This window comes from Cherax quadricarinatus, chromosome 45, assembly GCF_038502225.1.
Source record: "Cherax quadricarinatus isolate ZL_2023a chromosome 45, ASM3850222v1, whole genome shotgun sequence".
NCBI classification, from domain to species: Eukaryota; Metazoa; Arthropoda; class Malacostraca; order Decapoda; family Parastacidae; genus Cherax; species Cherax quadricarinatus.
Genome location: NC_091336.1, coordinates 12,535,613 through 12,554,709, shown reverse-complemented (window position 1 = coordinate 12,554,709; position 19,097 = coordinate 12,535,613). Strand labels below are relative to the sequence as shown.

Here is a 19,097-nt window from a genome sequence, read left to right as displayed (position 1 = left end):
AAAATGCAGTATTAGAATGTGGGGCAGAAGTTTGTGGTTATAGGAGGGTGGGGGCAGGAGGAAAGAGGAGTGACTGGTGGAATGATGAAGTAAAGGGTGTGATAAAAGAGAAAAAGGTAGCTTATGAGAGGTTTTTACAAAGCAGAAGTGTTATAAGAAGAGCAGAGTATATGGAGAGTAAAAGAAAGGTGAAGAGAGTGGTGAGAGAGTGCAAAAGGAGAGCAGATGATAGAATGGGAGAGGCACTGTCAAGAAATTTTAATGAAAATAAGAAAAAATTTTGGAGTGAGTTAAACAAGCTAAGAAAGCCTAGGGAACGTATGGGTTTGTCAGTTAAAAACAGAGTAGGGGAGTTAGTAGATGGGGATAGGGAGGTATTAGGTAGATGGCAAGAATATTTTGAGGAACTTTTAAATGTTGAGGAAGAAAGGGAGGCGGTAATTTCATGCACTGGCCAGGGAGGTATACCATCTTTTAGGAGTGAAGAAGAGCAGAATGTAAGTGTGGTGGAGGTACGTGAGGCATTACATAGAATGAAAGGGGGTAAAGCAGCTGGAACTGACAGGATCATGACAGAAATGTTAAAAGCAGGGGAAGATATAGTGTTGGAGTGGTTGGTACTTTTGTTTAATAAATGTATGAAAGAGGGGAAGGTACCTAGGGATTGGCGGAGAGCGTGTATAATTTTTACAATCTCTTTTGTCCCCCTTCCCTTTATATAAAGGAATTATACATGCTCTCTGCCAATCCATAGGTACCTTCCCATCTTTCATACATTTATTAAAGCACTCCAGCACTATATTCCCCCTACTTTTAACATTTCTATCATGCTCCCATCAGTTCCAACTGCTTTACCCCCTTTCATTCTACGTAATGCCTCACGCACCTTCCCCACACTCACATCCTGCTCTTCACTCCCAATAGATGGTACATCTCTCTGGCCAGTGCATGAAATTACCGCCTCCCTTTCTTCATCGACATTTTTAAAGTTCCTCAAAATATTCCTGACATCTACCCAGCACTTTCATCTCCCCATCTAGTAACTCCCCTACTCTGTTTTTAGCTGAATGAAAATGCAAGTTAAATACTGCTGCTGTGTTTGTTTTTACTCCAAACCCATTACAACAAGGTCAACAGGCCATTATTACCTGTGATCATAATATATATTAACTCGGCAATAGAGCTAGGCCTAAAAAATGCATATACAGTACATACACAAAATATTTTCATCTTTAGCTTATAGTGAGTGATGAATATATTTATTGTAGGAAGCCTGAGTAAATGAAGAATGGGGATAATTGAAAACTGTATTAGCAAAACTGTAAAGCAGGGGATGCCTGTACTCACTTTGTTCATTTTATTACAATTATTTTATAGCTTATACCAAATTTTGTGTTTTTACAGTCATCCCTAAATATGAAGGCTTCATTAATTATATTTTTGCTGATGGTGCTCCAATGTTATTCTTGGAAAGTGGCTTATTTTTTGCAGTTTCTAGTTTCATGGGGCTTTTAGGTACTCAGTCGCTTGCAAATTTGTAGGGACAACTGTACATATGATTAATATTTGCAGGGAAGAAATGGTAGTGGCAAGAGTGCAATTGCAAGTGCAGTTGTAGTTGGTCTTGGTGGCACTGCTCGTGACACGAATCGAGGAAAAAATACTCAAGGTAGGACATGCTTGTTATGTAATTTTCTTATGTTTCACTTTTTCATTTTTCATGTGATATTTTTAGCACGCTTGTTAACCCCTAAACAGTCCAAACATATATATACATTCTTACTGCTAGCACCCCAAACATGTATACTGTATACGTTTTATTTTTCCTACCTCCAAATTTGGCATGATTGGCCTGAGATGGTCAGCATAGAGTGGATCCTTACACTTGGTGTGCACCATATTAAAAAAAAAATATTGGACCACTTAGTACCTTGTGGGGACGCCAGTTAAACTGAGCACCAGCTAGAGCAAACAGTGCGGCAATCACCAAGGATTCACTGATGTAGTGTCATATTAACACTCCCTTTTTAAGAGGAAATTGATGTTAACCCCAAGTTTAGGGCCTGTCTATCTGTCTCTGTCTATCTGTGTCTGTCTCTGTCTCACAGGTACACAAATACAATTATACATAGTGTAAATTACCTAGGATAACCTAAAAGATGTGAAGTGCTGTACTGTGCTTGTAGATATAATGCATAAGAATACTTGTTGGTTCACAGTGGCTCTCTCTGAGACAGAGACAAGCAGAGAGATGGAGAGAGGCAAGCAGACAGAGAGACAAGACAGAGAGACAGTAATCAGAGACAGAGATACCAGCTCATCAAATGTCACCCCTTTTCTCTGTATCCTCGCTGGTGCCCATCAAACGTCATCCCTTAACTCATCTTATCTCTGCACCCTCGCTGGTGCCCATCAAATGTCATTGCTTATCTCATCGCTGCCCTTCCGGATGCTTGTCACTGACACTTGTCTTAGCATTGCTTCAAGGAACTTCTTCGTTCTTCCTCCTCCTTCCTTCTTCCTCCTCCTATACTCCCGTGTATCCAAAACATTGCTGGGACCTATAAATACTTTGTATATATTCTTAGACAATAGTAAATGACCAAGGCATGTGTAAATGTCCACCTGTCAATGTGTTTGTGACAATTTGAGTACAATTTTAGTACCTAATATTAGTGTCAGGATAGATGGGCTAATGAGAGTATAGGCAATGGGGTCAAAGATGTATGGGGTATGTTTAAGAATGTAGTGTTAGTGTTCAGCAGAAGTTTGTGGTTACAGGAAAGTGGGTGCGGGAGGGAAGAAGAGCGATTGGTGGAATGATGATGTAAGGGAGAAAAAGTTAGCATATGAGAGGATTTTACAAAGTAGAAGTGATACACGGAGGGAAGAGTATATGGAGAGAAAAAGAGAGGTTAAGAGAGTGGTGAAGCAATGTAAAAAGAGAGCAAATGAGAGAGTGGGTGAGATGTTGTCAACAAATTTTGTTGAAAATAAGAAAAAATTTTGGAGTGAGATTAATAAGTTGAGGAAGCCTAGGGAACAAATGGATTTGACAGTTAAAAATAGGAGAGGAGAGTTATTAAATGAAGAGTTAAAGATATCGGGAAGATGGAGTGAATATTTTGAGGAATTGTTAAATGTTGATGAAGATAGGGAAGCTGTGATTTCGTGTATAGGGCAAGGAGGATTAACATATTGTAGGAGTGAGGAAGAGCCAGTTGTGTGTGTGGGGGAAGTTCGTGAGGCAGTGGTTAGAATGAAAGGGGTTAAGGCAGCTGGGATTGATAGAAATGTTAAAAGCAGGAGGGGATATAGTTTTGGAGTGGTTGGTGCTATTATTTAATAAATGTATGGAAGAGGGTAAGGTACCTAGGGATTGGCAGAGAGCATGCATAGTTCCTTTGTATAAAGGCAAAGGGGATAAAAGAGAGTGCAAAAATTATAAGGGAATAAGTCTGTTGAGTATATCTGGTAAAGTGTATGGTAGTTATTATTGAAAGAATTAAGAGTAAGACAGAGAGTAGGATAGCAGATGAACAAGGAGGCTTTAGGAAAGATAGGGGGTGTGTAGACCAAGTGTTTACAGTGAAACATATAGGTGAACAGTATTTAGATAAGGGTAAAGAGGTTTTTGTGGCATTTATGGATTTAGAGAAGGCATATGACAGGGTGGATAGGGGGCATTGTGGCAGATGTTGCAGGTGTATGGTGTAGGAGGTAGGTTACTGAAAGCAGTGAAGAGTTTTTACGAGGATATTGAGGCTCAGGTTAGAGTATGTAGGAGAGAGGGAGATTATTTCGCAGTAAAAGTAGGCCTTAGACAAGGATGTGTGATGTCACCATGGTTGTTCAATATATTTATAGATGGGGTTGTAAGAGAAGTGAATGCTAGGGTCTTGGCAAGAGGTGTGGAGTTCAAAGATAAAGAATCAAACACAAAGTGGGAGTTGTCACAGTTGCTCTTTGCTGATGACACAGTGCTTTTGGGAGATTGTGAAGAGAAGTTGCAGAGGTTGGTGGATGAATTTGGTAGGGTATGTAAAAGAAGAAAATTAACAGTGTATATTGCAAAGAGTATGGTTATGAGGATAAAAAGATTAGGTGACGAAAGACTGGATATCAGATTGGAGGGGGAGAGTATGGAGGAGGTGAATGTATTCAGATATTTAGGAGTGGACGTGCCAACAGATGGGTCTATGAAGGATGAGGTGAATCACAGAATTGATGAGGGGAAAAGGGTGAGAGTTGCACTTAGGAGTCTGTGGAGACAAAGAACTTTGTCCATGGAAGCAAAAAGGGGAATGTATGAGAGTATCGTTGTACCAACACTCTTGTATGGGTGTGAAGCATGGGTGATAAATGTTCCAACGAGGAGAAGGCTGGAGGCAGTGGAGATGTCATGTCTGAGGGCAATGTGTGGTGTGAATATAATGCAGAGAATTCATAGTTCGGAAATTAGAAGGTGTGGGATTACCAAAACTATTATCCACAGGGCTGGGGAGGGGTTGTTGAGGTGGTTTGAACATGTAGAGAGAATGAAGCAAAACAGAATGACTTTGAGAGTGTATAAATCTGTAGTGGAGGGAAGGCGGGGTAGGGGTCGGCCTAGGAAAGGTTGGAAGGAGGGGGTAAAGGAGGTTTTGTGTGCGAGGGGCTTGGACTTCCAGCAAGCATGTATGAGCGTATTTGATAGGAGTGAATGGAGACAAATGGTTTTTAATACTTGACGTGCTGTTGGAGTGTGAGCAAAGTAACATTTATGAAGGGATTCAGGGAAACCGGCAGGCTGGACTTGAGTCCTGGAGATGGGAAGTACAGTGTCTGCACTCTGAAGGAGGGGTGTTAATGTTGCTGTTTTATAACTGTAGTGTAAAGCACCCCTCTGGCAAGACAGTGATGGAGTTAATGATGATGAAGGCTTTTCTTTTTCAGGCCACCCTGCCTTGGTGGGAATTGGCTGATGTGTTAATAAAAAAAAAATACTTTGGAAAATTTTCTATTTCAGTGAAAAAAAAAAAATTATTTTTCAAAATTTTCTGGGCACTGGGGGAGAGAACATATACAGGTCGGCCATCACTAATCCTGCAATCAGTTATCCGGTTCCATCATTATTCCATCACTAATTTCAGCAAGCATAATTTCAAATTTCATCATTATACTGACTCAAATCAATATATTGACTCAAATTTCATCATTATACTGACTCAGAAAGTGTGCAGATGGTTGCAAATCCACAGCAGCAAGCCAGTGGAGGAGAAAGCAGTGATGAAAATGAGGAAGATGTAGCAGAAAGAGTTTCTATTGATAGGTTAATTAAGTGTATTCTAACTTAACCACTCTGTAATCCGGCAAACTCGCTAATCTGGCACACTACAGGTCCCAACGATGCCGGATTAGTGATGGCTGTCCTGTACATACGTTTGGACCGTTTAGGGGTTAAAGGTTGTAATACAGGCTGAGGGTTTGGTTTGGTCATGGAAGTTAGGTTCATAGTGTAAAAATTTGGCTGAGTGGAAGGAAATACATAGAACAGTGGTTCATCCATTATCTGGTACTGATGGTGGGGAAGGTGGGCCAGATTTTCTAAAATGTTGAATAATAATAATAAAAATAAATTTTTTTTAGTGCTCTGTGGAGGTGAGAGAGAGAGAGGGAGATGGAGAGAGGGAGATGGAGAGAGGGAGATGGAGAGAGGGAGATGGAGAGAGGGAGATGGAGAGAGGGAGATGGAGAGAGAGAAAGAGAGAGATGGAGATGGCCTTCTCTGTGGACAGAGGCAAATGTAGTCACTGTTCACAAAAAGAAGAGCTGAGCAGAAATCAAAACTACAGACCAGTGTCACTCCTGTCAATCACTGGTAAGATCCTTGAGACAATAATCTCAAAACAAATGACAGAGTTTTTTGACTACCACTCACTACTTTGTGACTGTCATTATGGTTTCAGGAAAGGTTACTCTGCTGCTGATCTGTTGTTAAACCTCTCCACTAAGTGGCACCAGTCACTGGATGAATCCAAAGTCAGCTGTGTGGTAGCACTGGACATTGCTAGTGCTTTTGACCGGGGTGTGGCACCAGGACCTCTTAGCAAAACTTCAAGCACTGGGAATTGCAGGCTATGTCTCCTCAGTGATTACCTTCATCTCTAAGGGTAGTTCTCAATGGAACAGAATCAGCAAGACATCCTATTGGGGCAAGTGTTCCACAAGGAAGCGTGCTGGGACCATTGTTATGGAATGTCTACTTCAACGACCTTCTTCATCTCATCCCAGAATCCCATGCATATGCAGACGACTGTACACTGACATTCACTTATCCAAGAGAAGAAATGCCAGCTGCTCTAAGCTACATCAATCGCCAGCTAAGAGCTATATCATCTTGGGGAAATAGATGGCAAGTAACATTTACACCTGAGAAAACGCAAATGATGATGGTCTCTAGGCACCATGATGGTAATGCTAGTGCAGTAGTAAGGATGAATGGGAAGGTGTTGGCACCTGGGGAAGAAGTTGATATCCTTGGGATGAAATTTGACTCCAAACTGACCATGAAGAACCATGTAAATCTTGCAAACAAGGCAGCCAGGAAGCTTACAGCACTTCGCCATATCTAGCATCTGCTTGACAGCAGGGGTTGCAAGAATATGTATGAGGCACAAGTACGCTCACACCTTAAGTATGCTCCACTTTCTTGGTGTGCCTGCCCCCCCCCTCTCATCTGTGACTGCTTGACAGAGTAGAGAACAGAGCAAGATGTCTCATTTCTCTCCTGGACCAATCCTGGATAGATCTGTCATTTCAGCAGAGCCTTCAACACAGGAGGGATGTGGGTGGCCTTACTGTTATGTACAAGGCCAATATTGTCAAAGTACCACACTTGGATCCACTTCAAGGACAATGTGAAACAAGCTTTTATGCCAGAAGATGGGCAGAAATCAGCAACTTCACTCTGGCTGTACCCTTCTCCAGAACATCACTCCATCTGAGATCATATATACCCAGGATGACTCGAGTATGGAACACATTCGTTCAGCATCATAATGTCAACGAGAGTCAGTTGATCAAATGAAAATGCTGGCCCACAGATGGCTCCAACTTCATCCTGTTCCCTACTTGTATGTCTCATAACAATAAAAATGCTTTCAAATGGGCTGGTGTAGGTAACAGCTCTTAGCTTGTCAATAAAGTTAGGAATCCTTAACCTGTAAATAGCTTGTCAATAAAGCGAGGGATCCTTGACCTTGTCAAACCCTGTATAAAAAAAAAAATGAGAGAGGATGAAGGAGGGTGAGGTAGAGAGAGAAAGGATGACGGAGGGTGAGGTAGAGAGAGAGGGAGAGAGAGAAAGGATGGAGGGTGAGGCAGAGAGAGAGAAAGAGAGAGAGGATGAAGGAGGGTGAGGTAGAGAGAGAGAAAGGATGAAGGAGGGTGAGGTAGAGAGAGAGAAAGGATGAAGGAGGGTGAGGTAGAGAGAGAGAGAGAAAGGATGAAAGAAGGTGAGGTAGAGAGAGAGAGGATGAAGGAGGGTGAGGTAGAGAGAGAAAGGATGAAGGAGGGTGAGGTAGAGAGAGAGAGAGAGAGAGAAAGGATGAAGGAGGGTGAGGTGTAGAGAGAGAGAGAGAAAGGATGAAGGAGGGTGAGGTAGAGAAAGGATGAAGGAGGGTGAGGTAGAGAAAGGATGAAGGAGGGTGAGGCAGAGAGAAAAAGAGAGGGGAGAGAAAGGAAAGAAGAATAGAGAGAGAGAGCAGGAGGGGAAGTGAAAGGTAGGAAGGGGAGGAGAAATTGTTTAAGATTAATTGCTTAAAAATGGTTTCCTCTGTATGGGTAGAAATTAGAATATTTTGAAATTTGTGTGAAATTGGCCAAATTATCAATTTCTGGTCACTATTGGGTAGTTGAAATAGTTGATTGTGTGATTTCTTGTGCTCAGTCAATAAAATGGAAGACATACTTGTGAAATTGCTAAGAATTAGGTCGACTGGAGCAACGTAATTTACCTAACATAGGACTCAGTGGGCAAAATCGCCGATGTGTAAATATTGCTGACACAGCAAAATTTGCAAAAGCGTAATTTTGTGTTTTCCAAAAAATTTCATACTTTTTGTTTTATTACCTTCAGAAAAAATTCTCTACCCATATTTTATACACGATTTATAGGAGCTTGAGCACCAATAGAAAAAGTACTCTATATTGTGTTCAGGATAATGTAATAAGGGATGATGTGAGCTTGTATGTGGAAAGCAAAGTTCGAAAATTCTTTGATCTAAGGTCATGAAGCATACTTGGGTTTCAAATCACCCATGGCAGGTGAGTCTTAATTCTCACAGGCCAGTGTGCTAACCACTGGTTGGCTTAACAAGAGTAGTCACCCAATTAGGTATATTTCTGTACACCATTGGAATGCTAGCATGGGACTTGAGCAAGAACATGCCACACTCATGGTGGTGTGGGATTCATCAGTAAAAACTTGGATTTGTGGTCTCGGTGGGGCCCGTTCTAACATTCCTACGGTGTGTAGAAACGTGTAGTTGGATGAATCTTGTTAGACTGGCATGGACCAGTGGTTAGCACGCAGGCCTGCAAGTATTTGGACAAACTTGCTTTGGGTTTGAACCTCACCCTTTCTCTGATTTGTTTGCAATACTCTTATGATTTTGAGTCGTACTGGGGTATCCTGCATTATTTAATTTAAATTGAAATGACAGGTCAATAAAGGTAGATTAATTTGTATGCTGTTTATGGAAGAGTAATTACCTATTTGAAATTACAGTATCTTTAACCTTTTGACTATTTTGGTTGTATATATACATCTTACAAGCCAGTGTGTTTGACGTATATATACTCAAATTCTAGCGGCTTCAAATCAAGCAGGAGAAAGCTGGTAGGCCCACATGTGAGAGAATGGGTCTGTGTGGTCAGTGTGCACCATATAAAAAAAAAATCCTGCAGCACGCATTGCATAATGAGAAAAAACAAAAAATTCTGACCATGTTTTTGCATTAAAACACCAACTTTGTGGTGTATTTTCGTATAATATTTATGGTTGTATTCTCATTTTCTTGGTCTCATTTGATAGAATGGAAAATATGTTATAGAAATAGAGGTGATTTTGTTTGGTTTTACTGTGAAAAGAGCCTTGAAATGCAGAAATGTTTGATTTTTGCCAATGTTCAAAAGTAAACAAATGATGTCATTGTCCAATAAATGTCCAACTAGCCATTCTAATATGCAGTCATGAATGAGTTGACATTATTTATACAATTATTACAATATTGGAGTAGTCTGCATAACAGTAAATCTTCTATTTTTTGTTTGAATAAAAATTCAAAATAGAAAGCAAGACTAATATCAAGAGGGGCCTGGAGACATGACTGATAAACAAAGAAAATGTTATTATAGAGCCAGGAATGTCTGCATTGTTCCTTCTGGACCCTATTTTGAAAGTGGCATATTTTTTAACCCTTTCAGGATCGACAGGCCCTCTCCTAAACTTGTTTTGTGGGTCGGAAATTTTTCGAAAAAAAAGAAATTTTTCTTATGAAATGATAGAGAATAGTTTCCCAATCATAATGACCCAAAAGTGTGAAATTTGATGGAAAACTTACGGAATTATGCTCTTGCGAAGTTAGCAGTTTCGACAATGTTTATGCATCAACGATTTCGCCCACTTTGATCCCTATTTTCGGCCAATTCCAATGTACCAGTCGACAAAAATCATGACTATTTTGCTACAACTCCAGTTTTTCTATTGAATGAGTACAAGAAGCCACCCATTTACTGATCTCAACTATCCAATAAAGTGGTGAAAAATTGGCAATTTTGCCAAGTTCACACAAATTTCGAAAGATGCCAATTTTCAAATAGGGTCCAGAATAAACAAGACAGGCACACTTGGCACTAAAATAACATTTTGTCTGTTCATTAGTCACGTCCCCAGGGATCTCTTATATTTCTTTGGCTTTCCACTTTGAATTTTTATTCTCACAAATAATAGAAGATTTACTGTTATGCAGACTACTGCATTAGTGTAGAAATGGTGTAAATAATATCAGTGCACTTGTGAAAGAATATTACTCACCAGTTGACGTGTATTGGACACGTGGCATGATTTGTTTACTTTTGAACTTTGGCAAAAATCGAACATTTCTGCTACTTAGAGCTCAATTTCAAGGTACAGTACTTTTCATTGTGAAACCAGTCAAAATCATCTCAATTTCTGTAATATGTCTTCCATTCTATAAAATGAGACCAGGGAAACTAGAATACAACCATAAATACCATACGAAAACACACTGCAAAGTCGCTGTTTTAAGCAAAAACACGGTTGGAATTTGTTTTTTCTCATTATGCACTGTGTGCCGCAGGATTTTTTTTATACTGTGCACATTGACCGCATAGACCCATTCTTTCATGTGTAGGCCTACCAACTTTCTCTTGCTAGATTTGAAGGCGCTCGAATTTGTGTACTAGTACGGCACCAACCCTGGCATGCAAGCCGTACTAATATGGCACCAACCCTGAAAGGTTTAATTTGCGTGAAATTGGTGAAATTGCAAATTTCTAACCACATATTGGGTATTGAAATTGGTAAATGGGCAGTTTCTTGTACTCAATCGATAGAACAAATGGAGTTCTAAAGAAATAGCTATGAGTTTGGTCAACTGGAACAAAGGAATTAGCCGAAAATAGGGCTCAAAGTAGGCAAGATTGCCAATTTGTAAATATCACCGAGGTCGCTAACTTCGCAAGAGCGTAATTCTGGAAATTTTCCATCAAATTTCGTACTTTTGGTATCATTACCATCAGGAAAAGATTCTCCGTCATTCCCCCCCAAAAAATTTCCATACCAGGTTACGCCTCAGGATTTGGGGTTGCGACAGTCAAAGGGTTAAGTTTGCAGCAAATGAACTCAAGTTCTTGGTCTTGCCTCCTAACTTTCAATCAGCTGACATGATTTGAGCCTTATCATATCTATTTCTGAATTCCTGTATAGAGTTCACCTCACTATATCATTGTTTAATTCATCCTTCTTATTTACTATTACATCAAAGAAATACTTTGTAATAATTCTGTGATTGTATGTTTGTTTTCCAACCAAGCCCCCTTATTCTTATATCTGGTAATGAGTGTAAGGGTAGTGAAGATTATGCATGAATGATGTGGAATCGAGGAGAAATAGCAGGTAGTGTGAGAGGGAAGATGAACAAATTTAAAAGTGTTCAGAGAAAAGCTTATCTAAAAGATAAGGAGCACATGATTCCTTGTAATGAAAACCAGCAATAAATATTTATATTTGCTTATTTTTTTTTTTCTGGCCTGAGGTGTGAGAATTCATCAGATTTTTCACTAATGATTATATGACTTATTTCTTCAGGTCTTGTGAAATATGGAAAGCAGACGGCAACAATTGAGATTGCTCTAAAAAACACTGGGAAAGAGGCATTCAAGCATGAACTGTATGGTGACACAATTATTGTAGAGCGCAAGATACAAATTAAGGGTGGAGGAGGATACAAGATTAAAGCAAAAAATGGTAATTGGTATTTATTTATTAAATGTGTATACAAATTGTGCAAGTGAATATCTATTTGCTTATTTGTAATCATGGGAGCAGAGCTATGCTCTTGTTGTCCTATTTTCAGTATTAAGTCAGTTATTTTTTTGTAATACATACACAAATGCATGCACACTATTGGCAAGTGCCTTTGACATCCAGTAACTGACACCATAGGCCAAGTAATGAGTAATGGCATTGTCATCTCAGAGAAATTAAGTCACTGAATGTTTAACCTTCTTTTTTTTTTTTTTTTTTTTTTTTTTTTTTTTCTCTCTCAACAAGTCGGCCGTCTCCCACCGAGGCAGGGTGACCCAAAAAAGAAAGAAAATCCCCAAAAAGAAAATACTTTCATCATCATTCAACACTTTCACCACACTCGCACATTATCACTGTTTTTGCAGAGGTGCTCAGAATACAACAGTCTAGAAGCATACACATATAAAGATACACAACATATCCCTCCAAACTGCCAATATCCCAAACCCCTCCTTTAAAGTGCAGGCATTGTACTTCCCATTTCCAGGACTCAAGTCCGACTATATGAAAATAACCGGTTTCCCTGAATCCCTTCACTAAATATTACCCTGCTCACACTCCAACAGATCGTCAGGTCCCAAGTACCATTCGTCTCCATTCACTCCTATCTAACACGCTCACGCACGCTTGCTGGAAGTCCAAGCCCCTCGCCCACAAAACCTCCTTTACCCCCTCTCTCCAACCCTTTCGAGGACGACCCCTACCCCGCCTTCCTTCCCCTATAGATTTATATGCTTTCCATGTCATTCTACTTTGATTCATTCTCTCTAAATGACCAAACCACCTCAACAACCCCTCTTCTGCCCTCTGACTAATACTTTTATTAACTCCACACCTTCTCCTAATTTCCACACTCCGAATTTTCTGCATAATATTTACACCACACATTGCCCTTAAACAGGACATCTCCACTGCCTCTAACCGTCTCCTCGCTGCTGCATTTACCACCCAAGCTTCACACCCATATAAAAGTGTTGGTACTACTATACTTTCATACATTCCCTTCTTTGCCTCCATAGATAACGTTTTTTGACTCCACATATACCTCAACGCACCACTCACCTTTTTTCCCTCATCAATTCTATGATTAACCTCATCCTTCATAAATCCATCCGCTGACATGTCAACTCCCAAGTATCTGAAAACATTCACTTCTTCCATACTCCTCCTCCCCAATTTGATATCCAATTTTTCTTTATCTAAATTTATCATTTGACACCCTCATCACCTTACTCTTTTCTTGTGTTATTTAATACTCATTGTGCAATGAGCATTTCCTTGTATATTGAATGTAGTGGTTATAATTTCAAAAATAAAGAACTAGGAAAAGTATCATTATCGGTGTCACCAAAAATTTTGGTATTGTCCTATCCCCTAATGATCAGATATAGCTACTGCCCTTCTATAAACTTGCACATCCAGAAGTCTATCCATTAACCTTTCATCCATTAATACATAATCTAGTGAACTGTTGTCATTATGCCCTATATCATATATGGTAGGGCACTGCTTATATGGCTGGTTAGGTTCCAGGCTACCACTGTAAAGCAAATCACACTTTTTTTCATTTTCAAATGTATATAAATGCCTGATAACATGTTTACACTATCATATATTAAGTTAGCAAAAAAGAAACAAATGCATGTACAGTACAAATGCATATACAGTACATTCATTACTTACCTTAAAATGTCTGTAGTCTTAATGTAGGGTGAGAGGCAAATAGTATTTATTGTAGGAAGTCAGGTGTGGTAGCTTGCCTGGCTACTACACCTACACAAAATGTACAACATTTGAAGCACCCCAGAGTGACAATTATTATTACCATCAACATACCTTGTTCACTGAGAGTTTAATCACTTTTAACAACCACCCTTAAATGCCATTGTAAACAAGAGACATGGAGACTGTAAACAGATGAATGCATATTAACACCTGTCCACTTACGGTTCATACCAGTTCATTTTGCATGCGTTTGTGAAGCTTTTAACCCACAATACAAACACCCTACATTGTGTACAAGTTGTCTTCACATTGGTGCAGTAGAATAAATAACAGCAGCGCACTCCCAGTCTCGTGCAGCACACCAGTGTTAGAGCAAATGATGCTCTGAGTGAAGTCATATGAAAGAAATATTTTTCTACAGTTACCTCCCAGTAATATACTGTACACAGCTTCCCTGATGTTGGACTAGAGAAAACGTAATTCTTGCCGTCACTCCTACAAGCTGCCTGGCTACCACATCTCATGTTTGTCAGTTTGTTCTGCTGTGGTTGTATATATTATGTTTATATGGTATGTAGCATGTTTCTTGTATAATTTTGAAAAAATACCATAGATGGTTTAATGAAAATGTCTATACAGTGGACCCTCGACCAACGATATTAATCCGTTCCTGAGAGCTCATCGTTAGTCGAAATTATCGTTAGTCGAGTTAATTTTCCCCATAAGAAATAATGGAAATCAAATTAATCCATTCCTGACACCCCAAAGTATTGAAAAAAAAAATTTTTACACACATGAAATATTAATTTTAATACACACAAACTGAAGAAGACATGTACAATTACATGACACTTACCTTTATTGAAGATCTGGTGATGATTGATGGGATGGGAGGAGGGGAGAGTGTGGATGGTGTTAGTGCATAGAAGGGGAATCCCCTTCCATTAGGACTTGAGGTGTCAAGTCCTTTTCCGGGGTTACTTCTCTTCTTTTAATGCCACTAGGACCAGCTTGAGAGTCACTGGACCTCTGTCGCACAACAAATCTGTCCATAAAGCTCTGTACCTCCCGTTCCTTTACGATTTGTCTAAAATGGGCCACAACATGGTTATTGTAATAGTCACCAGCACGGCTTGCAATAGCTGTGTTAGGGTGATTTTCATCCATAAGGTTTGCAGTTCAACCCACTGCACACATTTCCTTAATCTTTGAAGTAGGCACAATGGATTCTACAACTGGCATAGGCTTCTCAGAGTTAGCCCCAAACCCTTCAAAATCTTTTTTAATTTCCATACTAATTCTTACCCTTTTTACCACAGGGTTGGCACTAGAAGCTTTCTTGGGGCCCATGGTGACTTATTTTGCAGGTGCAATCACTAAAAACGCTGTGATAATATGAAATGTTCTGATTGTATGTTTGGATGGAACCGCAGTGGCTGGCTGGCTTGTAAACACTGGCACCCACTGGACAAGTGAGGCACACTCAGGCCACAAGTGGACACGTCTCGAACGGAACGAATCATGTTGTTCGAGTTTTTTAGCGCTAGTCGAGGCAAAATTTTTGCGTTAAAATGTATCGCTAGTCGGATTTAACGTTATACGATGCCATCGTTGGTCGAGGGTCCACTGTAATAACGTAATATACGACATTTAACCCTTTCACTGTCGAGACCCCTGCTCGAAAACTTGCTCTCAGTGTCAAAAAATATTAAAAAAAAATTATTTTCCTAAGCAAAATCTTGAAGACTAATTTTCTGAGTGATATAAAAGGAAAAGCATTTTTTTGCGATCTGTAGTTACCGAGATATAGAGGTGTGAAGTTGATAGAAACTGAATTGCTTATGGCAGCATCGGCGACTGCCACTCATTCTGTAATGTTATTTTTACTTTTCTAATATTTTATTTTTTCAAGTAACTTTTGTGGCCTGTGCAACCAATATAATGCATAATGCATATATATCCACTTGGTGTATGCAACACTGATATTATCATCGTTATATTATTTACAAAACTTGTTTACACAAACCCACCCTGTCTTCCCCACCACTCACGCTGCCTTCCCTACCATCCATGCTGCCTTTCCCACCACCCATGCTGTCTTTCCCACTACCCATGCTGTCTTCCCCACCACGCGCACTGCCTTCCCCACCACCCACCCATGTTGCATTCCCCACCACCCACACTGTCTTCCCAAGCACCCATGTTGTCTTCCCCACCACCCATGCTGGAAATAAGTCACTTTGACTTTTTTGTGTTATCCTAGGTAATCTACATATGCTGCTATGTATGATAATTTATGTAATTGTATTCGTGTATACAATGAACCCTCGGGTAACGGCATTAATCCGTTCCAGAGAGCTTGCCTTTAACCGATTTTGCCTTTAGCCGAATTAATCTTCCCCCAAAAGTATTAACAAAAACTATTTCTTTTAAAGATTAAATATAGATATACATACAGAAAACAGTGACAAATATAAAGCACTAATAAAATGGATAAATGAACATTTAACATCACACTTACCTTTATTGACTCGTGTTAGTGTATGGAAGACAAGTAGGAGGCAAGAGGAAGGCGAGTTTATTATGCTTCAATATGACACTAATATCTCTACGGCTTATTTATCTATCACGATTCATCTAATATGACATAATAAACAATATTAATAACATAGAAACATGTTATACTCTAGAATGAATAAAATGTGTCATAATGTATGAGAGGAGTAAAATGATGATGTGTTGGATTTATAAGGGCCACTGAGAGTAGCCGTACATGGTGGTGGTGGTGGTGGAGGCACCAGCAGAACCCACCAACACACACAATGTATGTAATTTATATATAAGAAATATTTACATTTTATCTAGGTAGTAGGTTGGTAGACAGCATCCGCTCAGGGAGGTACTACTGTCCTGCCAAGTGAGTGTAAAACGAAAGCCTGTAATTGTTTACATGGTGGTAGGATTGCTGGTGTCCTTTTTTTTTTTGTCTCAAAAACATGCAAGACTTCAGGTACGTCTTGCTACTTCTACTTACACTTAGGTCACACTACACATACATGTACAAGCATATATATACACACCCCTTTGGGTTTTCTTCTATTTTCTTTCTAATTCTTGTTCTTGTTTATTTCCTCTTATCTCCATGGGGAAGTGGAACAGAATTCTTCCTCTGTAAGCCATGCGTGTCGTAAGAGGCGACTAAAATGCCGGGAGCCAGGGGCTAGTAACCTCTTCTCCTGTATATATTACTAAATGTAAAAGGAGAAACTTTCGTTTCTCCTTTTGGGCCACCCTGCCATGGTGGGATACGGCCGATGTGTTGAAAGAAAGATATATATATATAATATATATATATATATATATGTATATATATATATATATATATATATATATGTATATATATATATATATATATATATATATATATATATGTATATATATATATATGTATATATATATGTATATATATATATATATATGTATATATATGTATATATATATATATATATATGTATATATATGTATATATATATATATATATGTATATATATATATATATATATATATATGTATATATATATATATATATATATATATGTATATATATATATATATATATGTATGTATATATATATATGTATATATATATATATGTATATATATGTATATATATATATATGTATATATATGTATATATATATATATGTATATATATGTATGTATATATATATATGTATATATATATATATATTTTTTTTTTTTTTTTTTTTTTTTTTTTTTTTCAACAAGTCGGCCGTCTCCCACCGAGGCAGGGTGACCCAAAAAAGAAAGAAAATCCCCAAAAAGAAAATACTTTCATCATCATTCAACACTTTCACCACACTCGCACATTATCACTGTTTTTGCAGAGGTGCTCAGAATACAACAGTCTAGAAGCATAAACATATAAAGATACACAACATATCCCTCCAAACTGCCAATATCCCAAACCCCTCCTTTAAAGTGCAGGCATTGTACTTCCCATTTCCAGGACTCAAGTCCGACTATATGAAAATAACCGGTTTCCCTGAATCCCTTCACTAAATATTACCCTGCTCACACTCCAACAGATCGTCAGGTCCCAAGTACCATTCGTCTCCATTCACTCCTATCTAACACGCTCACGCACGCTTGCTGGAAGTCCAAGCCCCTTACCCACAAAACCTCCTTTATATATATATATATATATATTTATATATATATATATATATATTATATATATATATATATATATATATATATATATATATATATATATATATATATATACAGTGGACCCCCGCATAACGATTTTAATCCGTGCAAGAGGAGTAATTGTTATGCGAAATAATCGGTATGTGAATGAATTTTCCCCATAAGAAATAATGGAAATAAAATTAATCCGTGCAAGACACCCAAAAGTATGAAAAAAAATTTTTTTTACCACATGAAATGTTAATTTTAATACACACAAACTGAAAAAGGCATGCACACTTACATGACACTTACTTTTATTGAAGATCTGGTGATGATTGATGGGATGGGAGGAGGGGAGAGAGAGTGTTAGTGTTTAGAAGGGGAATCCCCTTCCATTAGGACTTGAGGTAGCAAGTCCTTTTCTGGGGTTACTTCCCTTCTTCTTTTAATGCCACTAGGGCCAGCTTCAGAGTCACTGGACTTCTTAAGCACAAGATATCTGTCCATAGTGGCCTGTACCTCTCGTTCCTTTATGACTTCCCTAAAGTGTTTCACAACATTGTCAGTGTAATAGTCACCAGCACGGCTTGCAATAGCTGTGTGAGGGTGATTTTCATCCATGAAGGTTTGCACTTCAAGCCACTTTGCACAGATTTCTTTAATCTTTGTAGTAGGCAACTTCTTCAATTTCTCTCTCCCCTCCTCTGAACCAGTTTCCTCAGGTCTGGCCTCTTGCTCGTGAAGTTGATCTATCAGCTCATCAGTGGTTAGTTCTTCATTGTCCTCCTCCACCAACTCTTCCACATCCTCCCCACTAACCTCCAACCCCAAGGACTTCCCCAATGCCACAATTGATTCCTCAACTGGTATACTCCTCTCAGGGTTAGCCTCAAACCCTTCAAAATCCCTTTTGTCTACACATTCTGACCACAGTTTCTTCCAAGTAGAGTTCAAGGTCTTCTTAGTCACTCCCTCCCAAGCCTTACCTATAAGGTTTATACAATTGAGGATATTAAAGTGATCTCTCCAAAACTCTCTTAGAGTCAGTTGAGTTTCTGAGGTCACTACAAAGCACCTTTCAAACAGAGCTTTTGTGTACAGTTTTTTGAAGTTTGCAATAACCTGCTGGTCCATGGGCTGCAGGAGAGGAGTGGTATTAGGAGGCAAAAACTTCACCTTAATGAAGCTCATGTCCCCATAAAGTCGCTCTGCCACGTCTGTAGGATGACCAGGGGCATTGTCTAACACCAGGAGGCACTTAAGGTCTAATTTCTTTTCAGTTAGGTAATCTTTCACATTGGGGGCAAATGCATGGTGTAACCAGTTATAGAAAAAGTCCCTAGTGACCCATGCCTTACTGTTTGCCCTCCACAGCACACACAAATTATCCTTGAGGACATTCTTTTGCCTGAACGCTCTGGGAGTTTCAGAGTGATACACTAATAAAGGCTTAACTTTGCAATCACCACTAGCATTGGCACACATCAACAAAGTAAGCCTGTCTTTCATAGGCTTATGTCCTGGGAGTGCCTTTTCCTCCTGAGTAATGTAGGTCCTGCTTGGC

The 19,097-nt window shown here is 39.0% G+C and overlaps 1 protein-coding gene across 1 annotated transcript in view; it reads left to right on the top strand.

Annotated features, from left to right (window-relative positions):
* The window catches only part of SMC6 (Structural maintenance of chromosomes 6), a gene marked incomplete at its 3' end in the record, with an annotated part of 143,130 nt that overhangs the window by 69,645 nt on the left and 54,388 nt on the right, over positions 1-19,097 (top strand). Inside the window, 2 exon segments of the mRNA XM_070094300.1 lie at positions 1,573-1,669; positions 11,375-11,533. Of these exon segments, the coding sequence (XP_069950401.1) occupies positions 1,573-1,669; positions 11,375-11,533 (256 nt within the window).